Source organism: Cavia porcellus, unplaced genomic scaffold (assembly GCF_034190915.1).
Source record: "Cavia porcellus strain 051 isolate PalLab524CR breed Dunkin Hartley unplaced genomic scaffold, mCavPor4.1 scaffold_7, whole genome shotgun sequence".
Taxonomy (NCBI): domain Eukaryota; kingdom Metazoa; phylum Chordata; class Mammalia; order Rodentia; family Caviidae; genus Cavia; species Cavia porcellus.
Window position 1 is genome coordinate 63325241 of NW_026947490.1, and position 21960 is coordinate 63347200.

The window sequence follows — 21960 nt, forward strand, 5'->3', positions numbered from 1 at the left end:
TGCTATGTCACATTTAGTTTTACTTTCTTCAAAAAAAAAAAAAAGTAATAAGAACTGTGGGAGTAATAAAACACAAAATGTATAATTGTCATTGTACAAAAGAAAGGAAAAGAAAGTGCTCTAAAGGATATAACTGCATATATATTTAAGTGTATAAGATAGATAACCGTATTACTGAGTTTTATTGGATCATTGAACAAAACTGTTTCCAGTCTCACAGTTTGAAAGTCCCCTCTATATGCTTTAATTTTGTAACTTGAACTATTTCTAAGATGACAATATGTAATTAACTAGTGATTTCCTACTATTTTTTTCCAAAATTCTGTATAACCTGTACCTTTTTTGTTTTTTCTTTTTTCTCCTTAAATAAAATTTAAAAAAAAAATTAAAAATAAATACTGAAATAATAGAAAAAAAAACACACAGAGAAAAGAGTTTTTTTTTTTTTTTTTTGGTCTTTTTCCTTTTTATCGGTACCGGGGATTGAACTCACGACTGCCTGCTTGCAAGACAGGCACTTATGCCGCTGAGCTAAATCTCCAGCCCCAGAAAAGAACCTTCTTTTCTGCCTGGGGATCATGACTGTTTTCAGAGGTTCTCTTAGCACATTATTATTTAGAGTACTCATTGTCATGGACTCAGATCCTGAATGTAAGCCACTTAATATAAAAGGGAACTCCTTGCCTATGCATTGTGCTCAACTTATCCTGAAAAATAATATTAATTTTATATAACCTAGTCAGTGATCACCTATAACCGCATAATTAAAAAAAATCCCTATATCAAATACTGTAAAAATCTTCACAAGTGAGAGAAGGATGCTGGAAGATCTACGAAAAATTTACATGAATCCTAATATGTGTAGAGGAGAACCTCATAAGAAATCACAGAAAGCTTTATTAAGGCCCCTGCCCCACCACCATTTCTCCAGGGAAAAGAGCTGATATAGGCCATCTGGCTTAAATGAATAGTAACTGCCCACATGTCTTTAAAAGGACATCAAAAATAATGTATAGTCTACCCCACTGGCCACAAAGAAAACATTAACTCAAGAAGTTTGCAAAGAAGATCTTATTAGCTTGTCACAATTAATTCAGAGCAGTTCCAACTAACATGAGCAGCATCCTCACATATTAAATGCTTAACAGAACACTTGTCAACATTATGGAAATATATTAGTAATTTTTGGAAGACTCCTAACGTACAAGTAAGGTAACAAAAACCAATATTCAAGATGTGTATTATGCTTAGTCTCTGTATGACAAAGACACACAGATACAAGTAACTGTCAGTTCATATTGGGGTAGGAAGGTAACACCATGCCATTAGTTAAAAAACAGGGCTGATTATGTAGTCCAAGGAAACCTTAAGTATAAAATTTCTTTGCAATGAAATACCACTTACTAAATAATCTTATATGCACCAGTTCCAGATAAAGAACCACTGTACCACCTTAAAGTAGAAGCATCCATGTAAATAGCATGGAATTATTATGCTTCCAAAGAAATTCAGAGCAAGGAAATGGCTCTAAGCCCTTGCAGGGACTAAATCAGGGGCCCTGGTAGACACTACATAGAGATAACTGGTCACCACCCCTTAAGAATATAGTTTTAGAAAGCACTATCTACAACTTCTCCCCCTTTTTATCCACAGTTGCATATTCTATGCAGAACAGCCTCTTTCCTAATTAACCATATAAAAAAAACCTCACTTTTTCCATGTTTGTGTTTTCCCCTCCCTTATCATTTCTTTTGTGTTAGTTTTGTGTGTGTCTTGACCAACAGTCTAATTAATGCCTGTCTGTGTCACAGGTAAAATCTGCATGTGGATAACTAACAACATTTTCTTTTGACATTATCTGTAACATACCAATAACACCCACAGGAGATACTGCCCCTGGAATCCTACCAGACAATAGCAGGGTAAAAGGAAGGGCACCTCAACTTGATCCATGCCCCTACAATCTCCATTCTTCATTGTTTCTCCTGTGAGAAGCTAAAGCTTTTAGCTCATGCTAAAACTGCTTCTTTATAACTGTCTCTTATTAAGCAGCTGATAATTTGTTTTTACTGGTGGCAGCAGTAAGTCTTTTTGATAAATATGATTTTGTAAATTATGATAGCTTGTATCTAGATGTTCATCACTCCCCAAAAACCTTATGCACCCACAGGTGGTGCTTTTGGGAGGTGAGTGGATCAAGCAAGGATGTAATGCTGGGATTAAAAACGCCTCACCCAGGGCTGGGGATTTAGCTCAGCGGCATAAGCGTCTGCCTTGCAAGCAGGCAGTCATGAGTTCGATCTCCAGTACTGATAAAAAGAAAAAAGACAAAAAAAAAAAAAAAAGCGCCTCACCCTGAGTGCAGGTAGTGCTACTCAAAAGACGGATAGCCCAGAAGGGAGAAAAAAGACAGACAGAAGGCAGGCTGGCTCATCTGCTGCTGTCTGCTGCCTGGCTGTGTTTTTGCTTGCCATGAACTGTTTCTTCTCTGTGGTGCCCTTCCTACCCACCCTGGTTTGGGGTCAGCAAACTACAGACTGAAACCTCCACAAACTGTGAGCCAAAATAAACTTTTCCTCCTTTAATTTTGAGACTTTATTTTGTCTCAGCAACAAAAAAAATAAAGACACCAACTTAGTAAATTTGCTTAAATCACCCTTTCAACCTCTTTGTGTAGGGTTCGTGACAGAAGCAAACCTGTCATTTTAGCTTTTTTCATTTTTTTTTTTTTTTTTTTAACGGGAATCCAACCCATGACCCTGCACTTGCCAGGAGGCACTTCCACCACTGAGGTGGATCCTCTGCCCCTCACCTGTGTATGCACTGTTATAGTATGACCTTTTAATTCCCTTTCTTTGCAGGACTCTTTCTTGAGGTTTTAGTTAAAACTAGATACTATATTCAAGAAAGCCTTTGAAACAAGCAGTAAGTCGAATATGTACATTTATGAGAGAATAAACTCAACATAACACTTGTGAATGGGACACCAGAATATTATCAACTGAGGCGTTTTTCTAGTCAAGGAAGAGAAAAATTATTCAATGGAAAATGACTCAGGAGGCAGGCATGCTAATGCCTGCCTGGGAGGGGGATGGCCATGAGTTCAAGGCCGACCTGGGCTACACAGTGAGGTCAAGGTTAGCCTGCACTACATAGCCAGACACTGTCTCAAAAAAAGAAAAAAGAAAATGACTCAGAGCTGACACAATGTTAGAAACAGCAAACCCATACACTGAAACAATTACAACTGTATACCATATGTTTAAAAAGCGAAGAAAAGATAATGGTACAAAAAAAAGAGAATAAAATTAGATTTCTAGGTCAAAATGGCCATGTCTGAGATGAGGAAAACCCAGCACGGGATCAATGGCAGACTGAACACTGAGAAGACACCAGTGAATGCGGACACAGCCGCAGAAACCACCCGAAGGAAACAGTGGAGACAATGGGGAAGCTGTGATGGCGGCAAGATGGCTGCAGACAGCTGACAAGGGGTGCCTGGCCAGTGCCTCTCCACACAGCAGAACCAAACAGAAAACACTGCTGTTACACTGGCGTATGTGAGAGCAGTGGCATCTGGCTGAGGTCACAGAGCGTGGAGACCCAAGACAGACTTGACAAGGAACTGTACCCAAAGCATCCTCCACACACTTCAATTCAGGACATCCTAAGCCAGTGGTGACAAGCCCTGCTTGTCATTCTTCTTTCAAAAGAAAGATGCCAATTAATGTAAAAGTTGTTTCAACTAAGACCTCAGTATTCTAGCTGAATTGCAGTGTCAGCACTGTGGGATACATAACTGGGTTTTAGGTGACAATCTGGGCATCCATCTCAAAAGTGTGCCACCCGTGTCCTAAGCTAAGGACTTCATGCAGTGGAAAAACGGTAAGTAGCAGGCTCCGAGAAGTACCCACAAATGCCATGTAACCCAAAGCACTGCTGCTGGAGAAGACTGCAGCCCCCACAGGTCCTAAGACCGTATGGGAAGCTGCTACAGAATCCATGTCACTGCAATGTCCTCCCTGGCAGAAAAGGCCCGGCCCAGCTTATGTCCTTCCCTCCATAGAGGGGCTGCAAGGCAGCACCAACTTGCAAACACCACCACCCAGAGTTTACAACTTGTTACAGTTTGTAAAACACTGTAAGAGAGGAGTTCAAAGTTTCCAATACAAAGAAATTACAAATCTTTAACAGAAAACTCCAATTTGACCTTTACACAATATATATTTCTACTGAGCTGCCACACTGTACCCCATTACATGTGATTATTATTGTCAATTTCCATAACAAAGAAATGAGAAAGCATCAATTATCTGAGGTAGGATTTTAAGCAGCCGAATAAGCAAGCAGCTAAGCAAGCAGCTAAAGTTGATGAAAAAGAGAAAAAGGGGAATAAATTTGTATTTAAAAGACAATGGCCAAACCTTTTCAAACTTGGTGTAAAATATTAATCTTCAGTTGAAAGAGGCTGAATGATCCCGAAACACAGAAATAAGAAGGAAACTAAATTAAGGGGCATCATTATCAAACTGCTCAAAAAAGTATTTTCAATGAGATATGTTGAATGAAAAGAAAAACATACCCCACAGAATTTGTGGCACTTATGGGAAACTTTCTATAGTATTAAATGCCCACATTAGAAGAGAAATGATCAATAATGACTAGAGCTTCCAAACGAAGAGAACAGCTAAAGCAGAGTGGTCAAGAGCAGAACACCACCACCCAGAGTTTACAACTTGTTAGTTTGTTCAACTTGACTCTTGTTACAGTTTGTTCAACTTAACAACTTGTTACAAGTGTACAACTTGTTACACTCTCAGGAGTGTGTGCTTAACACAGTTAAAACCCTGGTTAAATCTACATTATCATACAAAAGAAAAAGCAGAAAATACAAGAAAGAAAAAAGTTAGTATTAGAAATAAAACCAAAGAACTTCTAAAGACAGTAATGCCAAAACCTACCTTTATAAAATCAATAAAACAAACTTCTAGCCAAACTCCACCAAGAAAAAGAAGATAAAAACTGACATTAAAAGTCCAAGAAATAGGGCTGGGGATTTAGCTCAGCGGCATAAGTGCCTGCCTTGCAAGCAGGCAGTTGTGAGTTCGATCCCCGGTACCAATAAAAAAAGAAAAAGACAAAATAAATAAATAAATAAAAGGTAAGTAAGGAGTTAATAGACAAAATAAAAACAAAAACGGTTTAAGAACACAAATAGCAAGCCCCGCATGGTCGTGCATGTCTGTAATTCCAGCTCTTAGGACCATGAGGCAGGAGGATTATGCCAGCCTCAGCTACACAGTTCAGAGCAGCCTGAACTATACAGGGAGACCCTGTCACAAAAAACAAAACACACAAAAAGCAAAATGGCACAAATCTTTCTTCCTGATAATCATACTAAATGTAAATAAATTCTCCCATAAAAAGGCAAAGATTGCCAAAAAAAAAATTCTAAGTACATCTATGTACAAAAGACTTACTTCAAATGTACAAACATAGGTTTCAAAGTAGAGGGAAGAAAAAATGTTCCATGTAAATAGTAACTGGAAAATAAAGGGGTGATTATACTAATAATATCAGATAAAATGGGCTTTAAGTTAAAAGCTGATACAGTGACAAAGACAAAATATGGTGAAGACAACAATTATGCGTGCACTGCAAATAGAGGCCCAATAAACAGGAAGCAAACACTGACAGAACTGAAAGGAAAAACTGTATCACAATAATTGGAGATTTTAACATAACATTCCAATATTGAATAGAGCAATAAGATCAAAAAGGAGAAAAAGATTTGAGTGACACTACAGGGCAATCAGGCAAAACAGAACAACCCACTCAACTACAAATGTTCTCAAGTATGCAATGACATTCTCCAGGATACACTGGCTACAGAAGGCTTAACGTTCAACAGACTGAAACTGTACAAAAAACTTTTCTGAAGGAAAATGATATGAAAACAGAAATTAACGACAGAAGACTAGAAAAATTCACAAATAAGTGGACATTAAAGGAATCTTTTTAAATAACTGTAGATCAAAGAAGTCATAGAAAAAATTAAGACAAAGGCACTACACAGCAAAACTTGTAAAACAACAAAAACAATGCTGAGGAATATATGACTATAAACACGTTTTATAAAGAAAGAGACATCTTAAATAAGTAACCTCACTACACATTGAATAACTAGAAAAGCAAATCAAGTGTAAAGTTAGCAAGATAAAATAATAAAGGTTAGAACAAAACAAATAAATCAGAAAGTACAATAGAGAAAACTAACGACCAAAGGATTTTTACAAGTTCAACAAAACCAAAAAACCTGTATACTAGATTGAATTTGAAAAAAAAAAAAGATGACTAAAACTATAAAAATCAGGTAAGGAAGCAGGGCCTTTCCTAAGTATACCTTATCCGAAATGGATGGGACCAGACACATTTCAAATTTTGAAGTTTTGGAATTTTTGCATAGACTTTGACATCACATGCCCTCAAAAAGTTTCAGACTTCAGATCATTTCAGATTTTGGATTTTAGACAAGGGATGCTCAAACTGTATTAATGATTTTACAGAAAAAAGGATTATAAAACAGTATTGAGCAACTATACTACAACAAATTGGATAATCAAGATGAAACTGACATCTCTCACAACTATTCAGCATAGTTAAAATTCCTTAACATTTGTCTTGAGCTCCTTTTCTTTGTGCTTCTCAATAAAGGACTCCCTGGTCTTACTTTTATATATATTTTTTTTTGGTGGGGGGGACCAGGTATTGAACTCAACCTCTTGCTAGCCAGGCAGGCACTTATGCTGCTGAGCTAAATCCCCACCAACATGGTTAAAATTCTAAAGGCTTCTCATAACTAAATATAAGTGAGAGTGATTGCATACATGTATAATTCCACACTCGGGAGGCTGAGGCAACAGGATCAGAGTTCAACAGGAGCCTGCACTACAAAGTGAGCCCCAGGCCAGCCAGAACTACATAGCAAGACCTTGTTTCAGAAAGACTAAATAAATAAATAAATAAGGGACACAGAAGAACAGAAATTCTCCTATGTTCTAGTGAGGATGTAAATTGATATAACTACTTTATAAAAATATGGTCAACTGTTTTCCAAAATTAGATACAAATTTACCATAATTCAGCAATCTCACAACTGCTAATGTATTACAAAGGAAAGATAATATTTATACAAAAATCCTGCAACTGTTTACGTTAAATCTATCCATAATCGCAAAAAGAATTAGAACTCATATGTTCTACAACTAGTAAATGGATAAACCAACTGTGGTACATCCACACAATAGAATTCAATTCAACAATAAAAAGTAACAAATGACTTAACAACTTGGAGAAGCACAAAGGCACCAGCCTAAGTAAAAGAAACCAGTTTGGGGGGGCCAAGAATATAGTTCAGTGGCATGAGCACAAGGTCCTGAATTAAAGTAACCGTACCAAAAAAAAAAAAAAAAAGAAAGAAAGAAAGAAAGAAAGAAAGAAAGAAAACAAAATGGAAAAAAACATCAGTTTAAAAAGATTACATTAACTACATAATTCCACTCATGTGATATTCTCAAAAAAGACAAAATTATGCCACATGTCTATATTCCCAGCTACTAGGGAAGTTGAGACAAGAGGATTAAAAACTCAAGGTCAGTCTGAACAACTTTAGCAAGATTCTGCTTCAAAATTCCAACAAAAGAAAAAAGGCTACAATTATAGCTCAGTGCAAAACTCTTGTCTAGGAAGCACAAGGCCCTGGGCTGAGTACCCACTGATATCAAAAAGAGGAAACCAGAGCTAACTGTCAGTGTCGCCAGCGGCTTCAGAAGGCCTTATGCTGGGGTTCAGAGGGGCTGAGGGGTAAAAGGAGGCAGGTCCAGGTGGGAACTGCCTCTCCGTGCCCTGAGGGACTAAGGTGTGAGGAAGGTAGTTTGGGGATGATGGAAGTGTCTGGCATCCTGACTACTGCGTCCATTATGAGATTATATGAACATTTCAATACATCATATCAATACTGAAAAAACTGACTACCCCAAAAAGCCTTCATTTTTAAACGCATGATAATTTGAAGTAAGTTCTGTCAATTCACAGCCAGGAACATAATGGGTCAAAATAAGCAACAAAAATAAATTATCAGAGACTCTATATTACAAAATTTCTACTTTTCAACTTACAATTTACTTTCTTACCAAATCCGAGACTGATGCTGCAAAGCCAACCCACAGGCTTTTACAATAATGAGTTCTTTTTTTCAGAACTGCCCATGACTGCTACTGCAGAGGCACTGTGCTTCACTTCTCATCAGCCACAGGAGACAGGATTCTGGGGTTATCACAATGCACAGCCACCTCCTGCCCCACTGCCCTGTGGACAGAGAGCGCTTCCTGGGAAAATGCTTCCCTGGCGTGACTTCTTGGCTGCATCTCCCCATCTTCTTAGAATCAAACCAGCCTAGGGCAGCTCCTGCCCTTATCCAGGAGTTCCTGTTGCTTCTGTAAGCCAAGGATTTAGACTTTCCACCTCCACAGCGCCTCAGCTGCCAAAGGCCTTTCAGGCCCAGCCTGAGCTCTGTCCCCAGTAAGGGAACCCCGCCCTGCTTCTTCCACGGTGACACAGTTAAACTCCCTGAGGTTGGCGGTGACTCCACCACGTAGTGTCCTGGCATTTTAGTTGTTTTCTAGTTTAGACAACTACTGGGTTTCTTGTTTTAGTTTTTGCTCCTTCTGTTGTTTGTTGTTTTAGCTAAATGCCGCAAAACACAACACCAACTTTACAGTATCATCATCAACACAAAATCTAAGAATTAGCTTAGTTTTTTATACTAGCGAATAACTTAACTGTTTTACTGAAAAATAATTGGATTCTTTACTATTTTATTAAGAGTAAAAAACTATTTTTTTACATAACACTAATTTTCACAAGGCCATTAACAATTGTGCTACTTGTTTTTATTTCTAAAGCCCATGTGCTCACTGATTTTAATGAGAGGCAGAATGTACTCTGATATAAAAGATACTTTTTAAAAGATATTCAAAGGCCAAGTGTGGCCCACACCTGTCATTCCAGCACTCAGGAGGCTGAGGCTGGAGGACTGTTGCAAGTTTGAGGCCAGCCTGGGCTACAAAGTGAGTTCAAGGCCAGCCTGACTTGCCTAGTGAAACACTATCCCAAAAAAAACAACAACAAAAAAAGTAAGTAAGTAATTTTTAAAAAGATATTCAAGACCCAGAACTCACTTGAGGAACAAATTATATATATACTCTCATCAGCATGCAATAATTTTAGTATGTTTTGGCAAAAGACAAATCCTTTCCATAATAAGGACCATCCATGATTTGTCACTCTGTAAGTCCCCACATTTCATTTGAGTTTAAAATGAGGACACTTTATATTAGGTTTCTTTCTTCAGTAGAATTTTAACTCTACAGATGTGAATTTTCCTAGCAGTTAGTATTCCTATCACTAACAATTTTTCACAGAAGCAAGCACATGAATGCCAAATTAAAATGGATTTTCAATTACTAGTGTTTTAAGTGATTCTCTTATGTCATATAAAAGCCAAATAATGCTTGATATAGTGAGCTCACATGGATAGAGACAAAGAATAGTCTTCCTTACAAAATTTCAAATAACAAATACACATAGAAAGAAAGCATTTGAGGCTGGGCCTGGTGATCTATGCCTATAATCCCAGCACTTGGAAAGCTGAGGCAGGAGGTCTCTATGAGTTCAAGGCCAGCCTAAAATGCATAGTGAGAGACTCTGTCTCAAAAAGACAAAAAAAAAAAAAATTTGAAAAAATTATTTTTGACAACCAGTCAACTATTACTACCTGCTGCAGGTAAGACTTATCAACATACGTTAAAACAACACAACAAAAAGTACAGTAAGCACCAGGATATCCACAGTCTCAAAAGTTTCTTTCCATAGCATGCTTGGAATCCCAGTACTTGGGATGCTGAGGCAGGTGTGAGTTTAAGGCCAGCCTCACTACATAGTAAGACCCTGTCACACACAAAAAGTATCTTTCCTTAAGAAATCTTGTAGTTAGTAAGGGAAAAATAATAACTTGGCAAAAGAGAAACCGAGTATATATCCCCTAAGTGATCAAGCTCCATCAACAGTATTGAGACCAACACGTACAGTGTACCTGGGCATAGGAAGCACTTAGTGTGGAATTCCTGCCAAAAATGTACCCTCGAATGCAACCATGAGAACACCCTGGACAAGACAAACATAGGGACGACAGAAATTACTGCCCTGTACTCTTAAAACTGTCAAAGCCATACAAGACAGACTGAAGAACCACTTACATTTAAAAAGACTAAAGAGAAATTGTTGTAGCTTGGCATAACTGACGCCATCTTAGCCCTGCATTTAGCCAGTGTCCTGTATTTGACCCAGGAAAATGGAAAATCACTCAGGGTACAAGTCCCATGAGAAAAGTAGAATGAACTGCATCCACAAGAGAAAAATTAACCTGCTCAACAAAAGACGCAAGATACAGGTGTCAACCAAAAATTAATGTGAGATTCTAGCTAAACTGTTTCCAGCAAGATGTCTTTTTGTGGTTGTCTGTTTTAAAAACTCAGTTTCCAGTTCAGGGTCACTTGGTGGGATTCTGAAACAGGGGTTCATGGTGGTCACCGAGCTCAGCTAATAAAATCCCAAATTTATCAATTTGGCTGCTTGGATTCCTATACTGTTTACAAACCCACTTCAAAATGACAACTAATCTTAATATTTGATTCTGGACAAGATTCTAGTCCAGGAATAGTTTCCTTTTGTTACACAGACTATAAATGGGATAACTGGCAAAATCTGTCTGCAGACAGAATCTTATTTGTGTTCCTTTAAGAAATACACATTAAATTATTCAGGTATAAAAGACATCATGTTTACAATTTATTCTCAACTTATTAGAAAGAATATTGTGCTCATTATGTAGAGAAAAAAGTGATAAAGCAAATATAACAAACTAACATTGGGGAAATGTGAGTAAGATATATAAGGATTCTCTGATTTTTTACAATCTACCTTTAAGTCTAAAATTATCTCAGTAAATAAAAACAATGCCAATTAAGACAAAGTTTCTATTTTCCTTAATAATAATACTAGGATCATCACTGCATCCTTTCTCTGGAATTCATGAAATTTTAGCATTAGTATAAAAGTATATTATCTCTCCCCCAAATCTCTCAAATTTACAAAAGAAAACAATGAAATCAAACGACTTAAGTATTGCACCTCTTTTGAGTCAAAACCAAGAGGATTATCCAGGCCTAACTCAACTTTATCCTTCTCAAAATGTCTTATCTTTATGCTGTTTTAAAACATGTCATACTGAGCCTGGCGTGGTGGCTCACACCTGTAATCCCAGCACTCAGGAGGCTGAGGCAAAAGGATCATAGAGAGTTCGAAACCAGCCTAGGCTACAAAGCGAGCTCAAGGCCAGCCTGAACTGCGTAGCGAGACCCCGTCTCAAAAAGGACAAAAAAAAAACAACAACCATGTCATACCAAGATATTACTCACATGCTATGATAAACACTTCTAAAATATCTAGATTTTATTTTTTTAAAAAACCATCTGAGTATCATTGCTACTAGGCATCTTTTTGTTTTTTAATGTAATGGGATTGAACTTAGGGTAGTCACTCTAAGCAGCACTGCATTTCCATCTATATATATCTATACTTAGATACATAGATATATATTGCCCAGGCAAGGCTCCATCGTGCCATCTTCCTGCCTCAGAGTCTCAGAGAGCTGGGATTAAAGGTGTGTACCACGATGACCAGCTCTGACAATCTTTAACAACAAATATGAACAAATATCCATGTTTTGAATACCAGTCAAATATTCTACCACACATTAAGAATAACAAAATTAAGGTAATGCACCATGAGGCCCACAATGGTACAGACCAAGTTTGCATTATTAATCATTACAGCCGCACCACTCAGGACAGTGCTTGACACGCAATAAATACTGAAATTACTGTTCTAGGCTACAAAATAAAAGGCAGGAATGGTATATATGTGGGATTTGTATCAGCGAGATCAATAAAGTACCACAAGATATGCAGTAAGGAAGCTGTGTTTTTCAGGTGAGATCTAGAAAGACAAGTAAGATTTTAACAGACCTGAAAGCAGTGGGATCGTGAACAAAGGTAGTGGGATATTGACAAAACAGCCCAAAAGCAAGAAAATACATAGCATCTCTACTGAATTTTTAAGCTTATGCTTACCTATCGTGGCTGCAAGTTCTGGATCAAAAGTGTCATCTGTGAACCTCAAGAGCAGGCTAAAAGAGAGAAAAAGACCAGCAAGTTAACACTGATGTCTAACCCTATGATACATGTATCCATGACTGTAATTCTGTCATACAGTATTAGATGCAGGTAAGAAAAGTTGGTGTAGGCCTGCTCCCAGGAAGACTGCTTCAGTATTTATATAGGGAAATCACATTATTAGAAACACAATTTAAAAGTCTCAAGGACAAAACAGTTTACTATAAATTTATACATACCTCATAATTTTCAGGTACAAAAAGGTAGGTTTTTTAACTTTTTAAAAAATCAGCAGTATACTCATCTGAGAAAATATATGCAACATGTCATATTTTAATTGATAAAAATGAAACCAGAAATAGCCTTCTTGGAAGGCAACACAGGCACTCTGAAAAAAAACCTGTTGTGTAATTCACCTTGCATTCAAGTAAAAAAGAAAAAGGCATTAAAGCATATACTTTGTAACAAGTAGTAGACTATTACCTAAGTGGGAAGGAAAGGTACATGAAAAGGGAGGGCAGGAAGAAAACAGATGTTCTCCAGCAGGTGCTGGGCAGGTATGGAAACCAGCAAGTGGAAGCTTAAGCCGGCTTTTAAAGAACGGAGTGACAAGAGCTGTTCTGTTTTCAGCAGTTAACACCAGAAAACATGGAGGAAAAAAATCCACAGAAACCATGGTTATGGTGAGGGGGAAGGAAGGATTAAATCTTGCAAATGTCTAACTGCAAACAAGGAATGAAAGCAAAAGACACCAGATTAGGAGGACTCCCCCGAGACATTTCCCCTCTCCCCATCACTTCACGTAATACAAAGCAACGGTGTTTAAGTAGAGTCTCTTCAAAACATTAGCTTCTGATAAAGACCTATATTTACAAAATTAATCAGATTTCTTACTGACTTAAAACTGTCCTACTGTCCTGTTTACAGTGATAAAGTAGTATCAGAAACGTTTTCATGAACATTTCTACAGGTTGTGATTACCACTCTAGAGATACATAGTAAATTTACCACTACTAGTGATATATAGTAAACATAGTGGCCTCTGGGGCTGGGGCTATAACTCAGTGGCATAAGCACCTGTCTAGCAAACACAGGGTCTTGAATTCAATTCCCAGTGCTTGGGGTAGAAGGGAATAGTGATCTCATGATAGTTCCAAAACACAGTAACATTAAATAATTATATTTAAAGAATTAACTCTCCCTTTTTTGGTTTTATTTTCCTTTGTCTGCCCTTAAGGCAGGCACCATAGGATCAGAGTAACACAGAAGATTCAATTCTAGATTTTTCTGCTTAACCTCTTGACCATAACTTTTTACTTACCAACATGCATTAGGTGATAACATCAATAAGACTGTTAATGACAACTAATAAAACTGTTCCTCTTCTTGCCCAATATAATTACCCATAATTTAAGATTTGAAAAGATACATATCTATACTTGGCCACCACAATAAATACTACGACAAAACCATAGGTGAACATAACTGTGTGCAGCAATATTAACGATACCAATATCATAATACAAGCAATAATTTTTACTATTACTTATTAAATATATAAGTGTGCCTGATATTGAGCTAGTGAGTTTTCTTCAGTAAGTATTAACCCCGTAGCTAATAATACTTTGTCAGAAAAGACATGGAATTGGTATGGTAAAAGGCAACAAATTAGGGGATACCGTTAGACCAAAATGTATTCAAAATTTTACATACACATTTCTCTAGACTCTGAAATTCATACCCCCCAAATGATTATGAACCCTATTCTTAATACTCATACTTAAGATTTCATATTTTCAAAGTTAAAGGAGCACAATATTCTCCCTACATAATTGAGAAGTAAGTACCACTACATATACCACTCAGATAAAACCAATTATAATAAAGAAAGTAGGGTTATAACTAACCTGTATTTCTCAATTTAAAAACAAATTCACCTAAAAGAATGGGATGGAAAGGTGTACGATAGGGATTGTACTTCAGATAATAAAAAGTTTCTCTATCCCCTTCCCAGTGTTATTTTTACCTCACCAGGCCCAGCCACCAAATCAGATTTTAAACCGTGCATTGGATATTGCATTGGATATTTGACGCTGTTCGAGAGTTTCTGTGAAATCCCTCCCTCTTCCAATGGAAGCTAGAGTGTTCAAGTAGCACACAAGGTTACACAAGAGGCAGCACTAGTTTCATAATCCTGTTTTCCTAGCTACTATCACAAACTCTTCACACTCTGGCATTATGAGATAAACCTGAAAAAAATCTACCAATTTGGAAAAAAGAGCCTTTGCTGTGCAGTAACCGCTTACAACCCAATGCCAGCTTACTTCCACTGCCTCTAACTCTGGAAGGAAATAAACCACTGGCTGGAACAATCCACTAAGATTGTATCTATGACAAATGTTTTAGTCCTAACTTGTCCTAAAGAGTAAGCTTCCACTTTAGTGAAGTAATTTATTCTCATCTTATCCACAAAGATAAATCTTCAAGGTTGTTTTCTGAAGCATGTTACGTATGCTACATATGTACATACATAGACATAAACTGTATATCTAACCAGAAAAATAAGAATTTTCTCCCAACATGCAATCCTTTCTTGAAAGGTAGTTAAAATTCTGCAGTGATCAGTTCACAATAGAGCACTGAGAAAAGTTTAATGTGAATCAGGTCCAAATAAAATTGCCAGGGCCAGGCATGGTGGCATACCACGAGGCTGAGACAGGACAGCCATAAGCTTGTTCTACATAGTGAGTTCAAGGCCAGCCTTAACTAACTACATAGCAAGACCCTTGCTCAAACGAAAAAAAAAAAAAAAAAAAAGACAACTGTTTGGCAAATTAAGGAGGGAGAGTAAAAAATCCACTTATCAAGCTGGAGTGCTGGGGCATGCCTATAATCCCAGCACTCACTGAGGCAGGGTGGAGACCAGCCTGGGCTACAAAGTGAGCCCAAGGTCAGGCTGAACAGCATAGTGAAAACCTATCTCAAAAAGAGGAAAGAAAAGAAAAAAGAAAAGAAATTCACTTATCTAATTTTACTCTAAAAGGAAGACTTCGATTATCTACTCCAGCTCACTGTACCTCCAGTTAATCTTCCAGAAAAGTTTAATACACTTATTCATTATCCACTGAACATACTGCTCTCAACTAGTCATGCATTGGGATGAATCACCTGAAATGACAACCAATTATTCTTGATTTCAAAAACAGCATTCTGATATCCCTTAAGCTAGGAAAGATGGAGAAAGGAGCTAGAAAAGCTGGAGATGGTGCTTTCTCAAGGAAAGATGGAGAAAAAAAAAGCACCACACTACGGAACTGCTAGTAAAACAATATTGAAGATATTAATTAATGTATCAACCTTCAAATATGTACAAAAAGGGTTAATGATGAAAAAAATGACTTTATTCATTCCTTTAACATACATATACATACAAATCATACGGGTACATTCACCATAGTGTTTCATTAGTCTTTTACCGGGAATAGGCAAATCTTTCAGACTAGTGTACAAACAGCACATCAAATGAGAAAAATGAAAACGACTGAACAAATGCTTTAAAAATATGTAAAGTTTTAGAATTCACTACAGAATAAACTTTCAAATGTTTTAAGTATCTTAAGAAGTAAGACTTTATGACTTAAAAAGTTCTTTGGAAAACATAGGTAAAAGAAAAAAGACAAAAATATGTAATCCCAGCACTCAGGAGGCTGAGGCAGGAGAACTGTTGCAAGTTCGAGATCAGCCTAGGCTACAAAGTGAGCTCAAGGCCAGCCTGAACTACATAGCGAGACCGTCTCAAAAAGACAAAAAGAAAAAAAGAAAAGAAAAAGGTATGGGTATCAGGAGGCACAGTTAAACATGAAACTGCTTGCAGACTGGAACTTTAAATATTACTTTAAAAGGTCAAGACAATCCAGAACCTAACCCACTCATAATCAGATGGCAGCCGCAGTGCTGGTACACACCTGTCAACTCAGCACATGGGAGGCTGAGGCAAGAGGATCACCGAGAGTTCAAGGCCAGCCTGGGCTACAAAGTGAGGTCAAGGCCAGCCTGAACTACATAGCGAAAGTCCTCATAAAAAAAACAAAAAACAAAAATCAGATGGCAAAGGTGATTCCACCTGGAGAACTTTGTTCGAAGACATGGAAGAAATCACAAGCCTCTGGCAACACTCACCTAGTTCCGTATTTTACCTAACACGCTCTTGCCCATAAAACGGATCTTCAGAGTGGTCAACATGTCCTTGACCGCCCCCACTCCACCCAGAGCTCAGCTCTAACTACTGTCAATCCCCAATTAAACAGTCGAAGAGTACAAGACAATGCCACTGTGTCTGTTCATCTCCCTACGACAAAGTGGCAAAAAGACAAGACTTCGCTTTTTCAAAGCACTCGCACCTCGTGCTTCAGAGCGACTTTTTCTGGCTGTCTCCAGACAGACGAGTTTTCACAGCTGACTAATTAAAAACACAAAGACGCAACAACCGGCCGGGCCCCAACAGGCCAGGAATGTGATCCAAGGCGTCTTGAAACTTGCGGAGCACATCGCTCCCCACGTATTTAGAGATGTCCACCGGAAGCCCCCAAAACGCACAGTCACAACTACTAACTACGGACGGGGCGCCTCGGGCCCGGGAGAGGCGCCCCAGCCACCCCGCGCCACACCGCCCCGGGACGGCCGCCGCCGCCGCCACGCCCTGGCTCCGCGGCAGCTGACCGGCCGGCCGGGGTTAGGCCTTGGGCTTTTTTACGTGTGACAGGAAAGACGGCTGTCCGAGAGCTAGGCCGGGCCAGCGGGCGCGGGAGCAGGGCCGGGGCCAGCGCGGACGGCGACGGGGGCTGAGAACAGCGTCAGCGGGGTACGCCCGGCCCGGGCCCCGGCTCCGCCCGGGGTCTGAAAACTGCAGGAGCCCAGCCGTCCTCTCCCCTGCCCACACACGCGCCTCACCTGGACTTGCCCACCCCACTCTCGCCGATGATAAGGATCTTCAGAGTGGTCAGCACGTCCTCGTCCATCCTGTACGGTCTCAGCCCTAAGCGCGGCCGGCCACTGTGTGCGCCTCTCAACCCTTCTCGCCCAGAGCAAGCCGCGCATGCGCAACACCACTTTCCTAGTATGCGGAGTGTTTAGATCGCGGACGCCGCGACGACCCAGTTCCGCCTCCAGGCAACTCTGCGCCTGCGCACACCCAGGGGCTCAGGAGTGTTTCCGGTACAAAGGCGTCTTCGGGCGCATGCGCTTTTAGGGTTCGCTGTTCATGAGTTGGCTGGTGTTATTGCAAGTGCTGAGGTTTATGCTGAGTAATCCTAAAATTACGGAGTTTGGGGAGTGAGTAGGAAGTTCTCTTGTTTCAGCAGCTACTCCTGACAGCTGCTTCGCGGTGCATTGTTTTTGGAAGCAGATTGTTTGAAATATAGGTTCAACTCCTCTGTAAAAAAGTTTATCTTACTGAGTTGAGTGACCAGCCATCTTGATAAGTATTAAAATACAATAGATGGAACAGGGACTTTGGACAAAGAATGAACTCTCGCAGGCAATATGAAATGCGGGCCACTGCCTGCTAAAGAGTGGTACAACGACTCTCTACTAAGATCTGAGCTTTGAGGAATTTAAAATGCAAGATTACTGGCTTTTTCCTCTTAAAATTTGTTTCCCTTAAACCCTGTATGTTTAAGAACTGGGCTAGAAGCCTGAGTTCCAATTGGTCCTTTCACATCCACAGAGCCATCTGAGATAGGTGGCCACTAAACAATTTAGCAACTAAAGTGCTCTGCTTGTCTAGCATTAGCCCTGGATGGGGAGGCTAGGGAACCCCTACTAGAAACCAAGAGTTTCCAATTGAAGCCGGGCCTGGTGGCTCACGCCTGTAAATCCAGCACTCTGGAGGCTGAGGCAAGAGGATCCTTGAGAGTTCGAAACCAGCTTAGGCTACAAAGTAAACTCAAGGCCAGCCTAAACTGCACAGAGAGACCCCATCTCAGAAAGACAGAAAAAAAAGCCGGGTATGGTGGCTCAAGCCTGTAATCCCAGCACTAGAGGCTGAAGTGGGAGGATCCTTGCAAGTTTGAGACCACCCTGGGCTACAAAGTGAGCTCAAGGCCAGCCTGAACTGCATGGTGAGACCCCATCTCAAAAAAAGACAGAGAAAAAAAAACCTCTCCTAACCCCCTCCTTTGGTTTGGGATTTCATTTCTAGATGTTGCCACGAATTTGTCACATTTGACATGTAACAGGTAGGGAACCATTGTATGTGTCGTAATACCGTCTTGTTTTGCTCAGTACACTAGTTCCCCAGACTGTTTCCCCATCTCTTATAAAGACTATAGTTAACTAAAACTATAAAGACTAAGTTAACTAAAGTGCTTTACAAAACATATGAACAGGTGTTTAAGTGTTACCTTCTAAGATTAGACTGAAAATTATCCTTCCATGTTAATTCATCTTGAAAGGGAGATGTAGACTTAAATCAGGTGCAACTTCAAACCAAATATTCCTGCTCAAAAGAACTTGGACAACATGATTACAAGAATTCTACGTATGTACCTTGTCTCTTTCACTAAATTGTAAATAAATCTTAGTAAAGGTACCAAACTTTATATATAATACCTAGCCAAGTTCCTGATATGTGGCAGGCACTAGAGAAACATTAGTTCTTATGTCTTATTTTCCTATGCTTGAAGCTAAGCCCTATGCAACAAACATTTCAATATATATGCATATATATATATATATATATATGATATATAACTTAGAATAAGTTGAGGAATAGCTCTTCATCAGGTAACCAAATGCTTCCTTCAGGTCTTTACATAAATTTTGATTTCTTAATGAAATTACTTTCCTGTCTAGACTTCTAAAATGTCCAGATCCCTGTGGCATTCCCTATATCTCTTGGCACTATTTTTCTGCATAACACTTCATCACTTTTTGAAATTATTTTTTATTGTTTAATTTGTTCATTGTCTAATCCTCCCCAAAGAGAAGTCCCTTCAGAACAAGGAGATTTTTTTTACTTCTTTGTTGACTGATGTATCTGCCTCAGTACTAGTGCATCCTTACCACATAATATATGCTTTATAAATATCTGGTGAATTAATTAAATTGACTAAATGTTCTAGAGTCTGTTCCTAACCTTGAAGAATGATGTTGTGAGTCAACTTCAACCTCAGAAAACAGTCCTTGAAATCTCGATCAAGTCTATAGTTTACATTTGGCCATAACATCAGGATTTTAGTTAGGGTTTTAACTGCTGTGAAGTTTGTCTGTGGTCTAGGGCAGTGATTCTAAAAGTAGAGTCCCCAGATTCCTAGAGGTCTTGGGGAGAGGGTGTCCTCAAATCAACTTTTTGTGTAATTATTTAAAAGGTTACTGTTAAACAGCTTACCAGCTCATAATAACCCTGCAGGCTTCCAGAGGGTACATTATATGTGGTATCAAAACAGACTGAAGAAACAATATGCAAATTCAGCTGTTTTCTATTAAGCTACATATCAGATTTGATAAAATGCCTAGCAGTCACTCTTCTCATTAATTTTTGTTTTAAAGTAGTTATTTTTTTATTTTTTTATTTTATTTTATTTTATTTTATTTTTTTTTTCTCTTTTTCTTTTTTTATCGGTACCAGGGATCGAACTCAGGACAGCCTGCTTGCAAGGCAGGTGCTTATGCCGCTGAGCTAAATCCCCAGCTTAGTTATTTTTTTTTAAAAGCAACTTTTGGGACTGGGGATTTAGCTCAGCGGCTTAAGCGCCTGCCTTGCAAGTGCATGGTCGTGAGTTCGATTCCTGGTACCGGAAAAAAAATTAAAATAAAATCTACTTTCATAAACATTTCCATTACAACAATAATAGAGCTATTATTTTAAGTGAGTCAATACAAATGTTTAAAATTTTGTTTAATTTCTGGTATAGTAAATATTCATGTGTAACCACCCAGTTAAAAAATCCTGTGGATCCACAAAGAGCTTGAGAACTGTTATGTTGTACCAATCACAACTAGATAAATACAAAAGTAAAAACAGAAAATGTCTAGTCGAATCCAAACCTGTCTCTTGCAACATGTAACACTGTTGCTCACCCATGTTACACTATTTTCTTTTCCATTTCCTTTTGCCTATCTTATGGCATGAAAGACCTTACTTGAGGGATCACAATATTATTGGGCTCAGTTTTTTGTGCAACCTTCTAGACTATTATTTAAACATTTTGATTCTTTGAGTTTTAGCCTGATTTTAGCATCTTAGTCTATGCAAACTGCTCCTTGGTCTTTCTCAACTTACATGGATTCTTCTCGTTTAACTCAGGGAGTCCTAAAGTTACAAATCTCAGGTAGAAATTTTTCTCCTCAAGTTCAGGTCAGTATAAACAACCGATCCCCAAGACACTGCTGCCTAGTGTTCCCAGGTGGAGTATGCCAAGCTAAACATGGCTGACATTGAGCACATTAGCTCCCGTCTCTTATGGTTTAAGTATGAGGTGTTCCCCAAAAACTCGTGTCTTGAAGCTCTGCTCCCCAGTGAAGCACTGTTCAGAAAGGAGGCCTGGAGAAGTGGGTGGAGCCTGAGGTTTTAAGTTCATCAGTAGCTTCATCCACGGATGAGATCATACTTGGATGGCATTATCCAGAGCAATGGTAACAGAAAGTAGGTCAGAGATGCATGACCTCGGGTACCATTTCTGGCCCCGCTCCTTCCTCTCTTGACTTGGCTCCCTCTGTGTCTACTTCGTGCTTGTTGTGAGAGGAGCATCTTTGCCTCATAGCACAGTGTCCTGTCTCACCTCGAGCCCACAACAGTGGAGTCAGCTGACTGTGGGTTTCCAGCTTCTGAAACTGTGAACCAAAATAAATCTGTCCTCTTTGCAAGTTGCTTATGTCAAGTGCTTTTTCACTGGACACAGAACTGACTGGTACATCTTCAATATTAGCTTTTCTGTCACTTGTTTTTTTTTTTTTTTTCTCCCTCCCTAGGCACTCTTGGTCCTCACCTTCCTCCTTCAGCAGGTCTAAAACATACCGGCTTTTTCATCTCTACTACCACTGCTGTGCTCCTGTGCTACTCCCACCATCATCTGCTTGCTGGATTCCCATATGAGCTATCAACTGCCCTCCAGCCCCTCCCCTCACACTGTAGCACTATTGCTAAAGTGACGTTTTTAAAAATGCTAGTTTGATCTATCTGTATTCTCCTCATTGCCTTTTTGGATGCTTGCTCATTTATTGTAACCCCTGATTATTCTTCTAACCTTAACTTTTGTCATGCCATGCCTTGCTGCCTCTGTTACAGCCAACGTAAACTATTTTTGTTCTTTAGCAGACCACATTTTGCTTCTCTCCATGTTCCTTGTGTCTGAAGTTCTAGTCCCATCCCTCTTACACATATTCACACACATTTGCTTGGGCAGCTCCTATTCATCCCCGCATTCCAGCTCTTGGTGGTCTAACTCTGCACAACTTCCCTGGTTTCCCTGGACAGTGTTACTGCTCCTCTTATATTCTGCTAGTGTCCTATGCTTGTGTTGTGATACATATCCCACAGTATTATAACCATGTGTCTGTCTGTTCCCACACCAGAATATACACTTCCTGATAGCAAAACAAAGGTCCTATTCTTGTTTTGTCTGCAGCATTTCATACAATGCCTACCCTAGAGTACTTACTCAAAAAT

General features: G+C 39.0%; 1 protein-coding gene across 2 annotated transcripts in view; it reads right to left on the reverse strand.

The window, feature by feature from the left end:
* Rab18 (RAB18, member RAS oncogene family) overlaps positions 1 to 17451 on the reverse strand; it is a 38518-nt gene extending 21067 nt beyond the window's left edge. The window contains exons 1-2 of one of the 2 annotated variants that reach the window (XM_005003230.4): positions 17244 to 17451; positions 12252 to 12307 (exon numbers count right to left, since the gene is read on the reverse strand). In XM_005003230.4, coding sequence (XP_005003287.1) covers positions 12252 to 12307; positions 17244 to 17311 — 124 coding nt within the window. In that variant the 5' untranslated portion in view covers positions 17312 to 17451. The remainder of the gene's footprint in view (positions 1 to 12251; positions 12308 to 17243) is intronic. The other variant, XM_005003229.4, reaches the window with a different exon arrangement.
* Positions 17452 to 21960: the final 4509 nt, after the last annotated feature.